The sequence below is a fragment of the Teleopsis dalmanni genome, chromosome 1 (assembly GCF_002237135.1).
Source record: "Teleopsis dalmanni isolate 2A chromosome 1, ASM223713v2, whole genome shotgun sequence".
In the NCBI taxonomy this organism is placed as follows: Eukaryota; Metazoa; Arthropoda; class Insecta; order Diptera; family Diopsidae; genus Teleopsis; species Teleopsis dalmanni.
In genome coordinates, this window is record NC_051846.1 from 127,312,096 (window position 1) to 127,316,771 (window position 4,676).

Here is a 4,676-nt window from a genome sequence, read left to right on the forward strand (position 1 = left end):
AATTCAAAAGGCGTCGTTCCAGTACTTCTGCAATACGTGGAGTTTATTATCTGCTGCACTTTGTCAACATTTTTATACCATTTAGTTGGATCTGCCATGCTTAATTTTGCCAAAACTGGCGCAATTATGCTATTCAATCTTTCGACTTGTCCGTTGGCCCTGGCTAAGCCCGTAGTAATTTTGATGTGTTTAATACTTTCACCCTCGCAATACTTACGAAAATCATCTGAAGAGAAAGCAGCACCTCGGTCTGATATTATTTGATTAGGATTACCAAAAACTATGCTTTGCGTACGCAATCGGGATATAGCCTCGTTAGCTGATGTGGTTCGAGTTGGATATATCCAACAGAATTTAGTAAAAGAGTCAATAACGACAAAGATATGCTTATATTGTTTGTTCGTTGATTCTAATGGTCCCAAAAAATCAACATGGTACGTGTGTAATGGTATACTTTCTTTAATCAATGAGTGTAGTTCGCCTTCTTGCTTACCCTGCTTCCGATTCACAACGATACATGGAATACAATTCATAATGTGTTTTTGTATTTTTTCTTCCAATTGAGGTATAAAATAGTCATTTCGGAGTAGTTCACTTGTTTTTTTTTACGGCAAAATGTCCCTTTTCATGTGCATGTCTAATTATTTCACGCTGCATACTCTTAGGTACAACAATAAGTTCTTGGTCATTTCTCAGCTTATACAACAACTCTCCTTTCTTAAAATAATCGTTGTATGAAGATTTTTCTTGTAGAATATCCGATATCGTTTTCAGGTTTTCGTCTTGCATCTGTGCTCTCCGTATTTTAGAAAGAATATTATCTTCATCTATGCACATAACGGCGTAGCGGCTTAAAGCATCAACATGCTTCATTCGCGAACCAACACGATGCTGAACTTCGTAATCGTACTCCTCTAAGAACAATATCCAACGGGCTACTCTCGTGCACAAGTCTTTCTTTCCCAATGTCATCGCAAATGCGTTACAATCAGTAACGAGCTTAAAATGCATACCCAGAATGTATACTCTAAACTTTTTGAAAGCTTCAATAACAGCCAATATTTCTAGTTCGTAACTTGTATATTTTCTTTGTGCGTCAGTGGTTTTTTTACTCATATAATACACAGGATGCCATTGTTCGTCGTCTGGTGATTTTTGCAATAAAACGGCTCCATATCCTTCTATCGAAGCATCTGTATGCACTTCCGTTTCAGATTTTTGATTAAAAATGTTTAGTACCGGTTTTTCGCTTAAGATGGTCTTCAACGTATTAAATGCAGTAATCTGTTCATCTTTTATTTCAAATTTCACATTTTGTTTCCTTAAATCTGTTAAAGGCTTGGCAATTAGCGAGAATTTAGGTATGAATTTTCTAAAATAACTCGCCAACCCAAGAAAACTTTCCAATTGTTTTAATGTTTGCGGCAATTTGTATTTGCGTAGAGCTTCAACCTTAACTTCTGACGGTGATATTTTTTGATCTTGTATTGTGTGCCCTAGAAATTCCACTTTTCTCATTAGAAACTTGCATTTTTTAAAATTCAATTCAAGTCCAAAGTCTGCACACCGCTGTAATACAACTTTTAGGTTTTGTACGGCTTGTTCTTCATTTGCTGCGGGTATAATGATATCATCAACGTATGGTAAAGCTATACCTTCATTAGTTAATTCACGAAATATCGCGTTTATATGTCTTTGAAAAACACCTGGTGAGTTCGACAATCCAAATGGCACTCTACAGAATTGATATTGTCCATTATGTGTAACAAATGACGTGTATTTACGACATAATTCTGCCACGGGCACATGGAAAAATCCATTCTTTAAGTCAATTGTACTGAACACCTTACCACTTTGTAGCCGATCGAGTTGGTCTTCTATTAGTGGCAACGGAAAACGGTCTTTCACCAATACTTTATTAATTCTTCTAAAGTCAATACACAAGCGTGGTGTACCGTCGCGTTTTTTTATCAATACAACTGGGCTACTGAATTCTGACTCCGATCGTTCAATTACACCACTTTTCAACCACTGTTCCACTTGCTCATCCACAATGCATCTCTCCGTGAACGGTAATCTACGCGGCCTGGAATAAATGGGTGTTTCGTCTTTGAGCACTATGTACATCGCCACTTGTGTTGTTTTACATTGATTCGGCTGATAATTTATGATCATTTCACGTACCTGTCGTCTCGCATTCTCACTAGCGGTTTTGTCGATATCAATCGTTTTGTTGTCATTTACTAAGTCAATTTTCATTATTTTAGCTTCTTCGTCTATGGGATCGTCTTCGTCGAGGATTTTACGAACGTTTATACCATCACGATTAAATAAAATTTCAGCGTATAAGCATAGTTCTTCGCCAATGATCACTTGTAAGTCCATGCACCGAATTGGAACGACATAAAAATCTAATATGAACTCATTATCGTCAATTTTAATTAAGTTTTTAAAATGTCCAATTGGTTTAATCCTATTTGAATTGCGATCACTACCGAAACCAATTAAACATACGTTACATTTTTCTAAGATAGGCTTATTCAACTTGTTGTATAAGTCTTCGCGAATTATATTAAATTTACTGCCTGTATCGAATAGGGCTGCGCACTGTAAATTGCCAATAAAAATGGATTTGGTAGTTAAATTGTTTTTTTGCTGTAAACTGCGCGTATTTATTTTGTTTTCGGCTTGTTCACAGTTTTTAGAAATATGTCCGTACTGGTTGCACTTAAAGCATTTAGTACCTCGATTTTTATTTTTGCAATTCATGGACAAATGTCCCTTTTCACCACAATTGTAGCATTTCACTTCTGTTTTATTTGTTGAGAAACTTTTCTTTTCGCTTTGTTTAAAATCGTTAACTTGCTTACTTTTTTCACACATTGTTTCATATGATCTTAATTTGTCTTTAAATTCATTAAGGTTCTTTGCACCATATAGTATCATTTTATTTACATAACCGTCTCTAATTCCATCTATTATATACTGAATCAGCGCTTCGTCTTCGATATTGCCGCGAGATGCGATATCTTTCATTTGATAAAAATATTCAAACACATTTTCATCTTTTTTTATTTTGCGAGCACTAAGTTGCTTATGCAATTGTGCGCTATTTGTTGTTGTTCGAAACTCATTTAACAGGGCGTGTTTTAAAGCACACCACGAATTTAAACCTCTTTCACTCAAAATAAAAAGTTTAGCAATGCCTCTAAGAGATTTTTTTGCAAACACTAGTTTTTGAAACCCATCCCAACACATTAGTGCAGCTTGTTCCTCGAATTCTTCAATCCACCTTTCTACCGAAATGATATTTGTGCCATCAAATGGTCTAATTGAGTCCTCTATATCGCGAAAGTTCATTGCAAATTTTGGTGCTTCTCTTTGTAAAAATTTTGTACGTGTGTACGCTGCTGCTTTATTATTATCATCCACTTCAAACATTTTATTGCCATTATCGTCACGAGATTTTTTAAACTCGCGTTCATTGCCTCTGAAAGTGCGTTTACTGTCAACGTCATCATCGACTTCTTCATCTCCTTCTTCGTCATCATCATCATCGACTTCTTCATCTCCTTCTTCGTCATTACATTCATCGTCGTTTGCGTTTTCGGACAACAAAAAATTTTTACGTAGATTTCGAAATATGTGCAGTTGTACATCTTTAACACAATAACTTATATTTAGTACAATACAAATTGAAACCAAATCACGTTCAGTCAAATTATTTTTAATATATTCGCATTTGCTTGCATACGCCTTGTCATTTTCGTCGTAATCGAATCCAGAAAATTCTCTCAATCTCTTTCGATTATTTCTATCACCTTCTTCTTGGTATATAAATTTATGCAACGCTATTATTATGTTTTTGCTGCTACTGCGCAGGCTGCTGCTTACGAAGTCATTTAAGCAAGTCATTGTGTAGACTGAATTTCACAATTGCCGGAAATTCAAATCCCTGTTGAGCCCCCAATTTGTAGGATTCCTTTTTATTAGAATCAAAACTAATTAATTAAATTACAAAAAAAATATATATAAATGAAAAAAACTGTTTGTTCTTCCGCACACACGTCATTACTTCACACGTCTTCTTTCTGCACTGCCACACTACGTTTGTTTCTTCTTTTTTACTTCCTTATGCTCGTGTGCTGGCGTTGCCAGATCTGCGTCCCACATATATATTAGAAAATTTTGGTATATAAAACATGAATACCACGATTTGGCAAAATTAACAAAAATATTTTGCATACCATTAAACAAAAAACAAATCTTCTTTTGCAAACTGCATAACACATGCAATCATTTGATGCATTTTTCAATATATATTTAAAAATAACAAGAAGTAGTACAATGTTGCACGGTATCTTTTCAAATTATTTATATTCTTCTAATATGAATTGATGGACAAATTATTAAAATCGAGTATCAAATTAAAAAGGTAACAAGAACTACTTTTGAAACATAATCATAAATTTCTTTAACTCTGTTAGAGGTACTTGTTAATGTTATATTTTGAGTTTATAGGTAATATAAATATTTAATTAATTATAAAATTTGATGATATAGTACAATGTTGTATAGTATTTTTTGAAAAACATATATGTATGGGAATATTTTGGTATATAAAACATGAGTAGCACGATTTTGCAAAATTAACAAAAATATTTTGCATACCATAA

The 4,676-nt window shown here is 34.1% G+C and overlaps 1 protein-coding gene across 1 annotated transcript; it reads right to left on the reverse strand.

Moving 5' to 3' along the window:
* Positions 1 to 591: 591 nt before the first annotated feature.
* LOC119666022 lies at positions 592 to 4,168 on the reverse strand. The gene has a single exon (XM_038075283.1). The coding sequence runs from the start codon at positions 3,913 to 3,915 to the stop codon at positions 592 to 594; it is 3,324 nt and encodes a 1,107-aa protein (XP_037931211.1). The 5' UTR covers positions 3,916 to 4,168.
* Between the last annotated feature and the right edge of the window lie 508 nt (positions 4,169 to 4,676).

Bases quoted from the DNA above. Each gene is read 5' to 3' on its own strand.
- LOC119666022 (XM_038075283.1), bottom strand. From the start codon at position 3,915: ATGACTTGCTTAAATGACTTCGTAAGCAGCAGCCTGCGCAGTAGCAGC.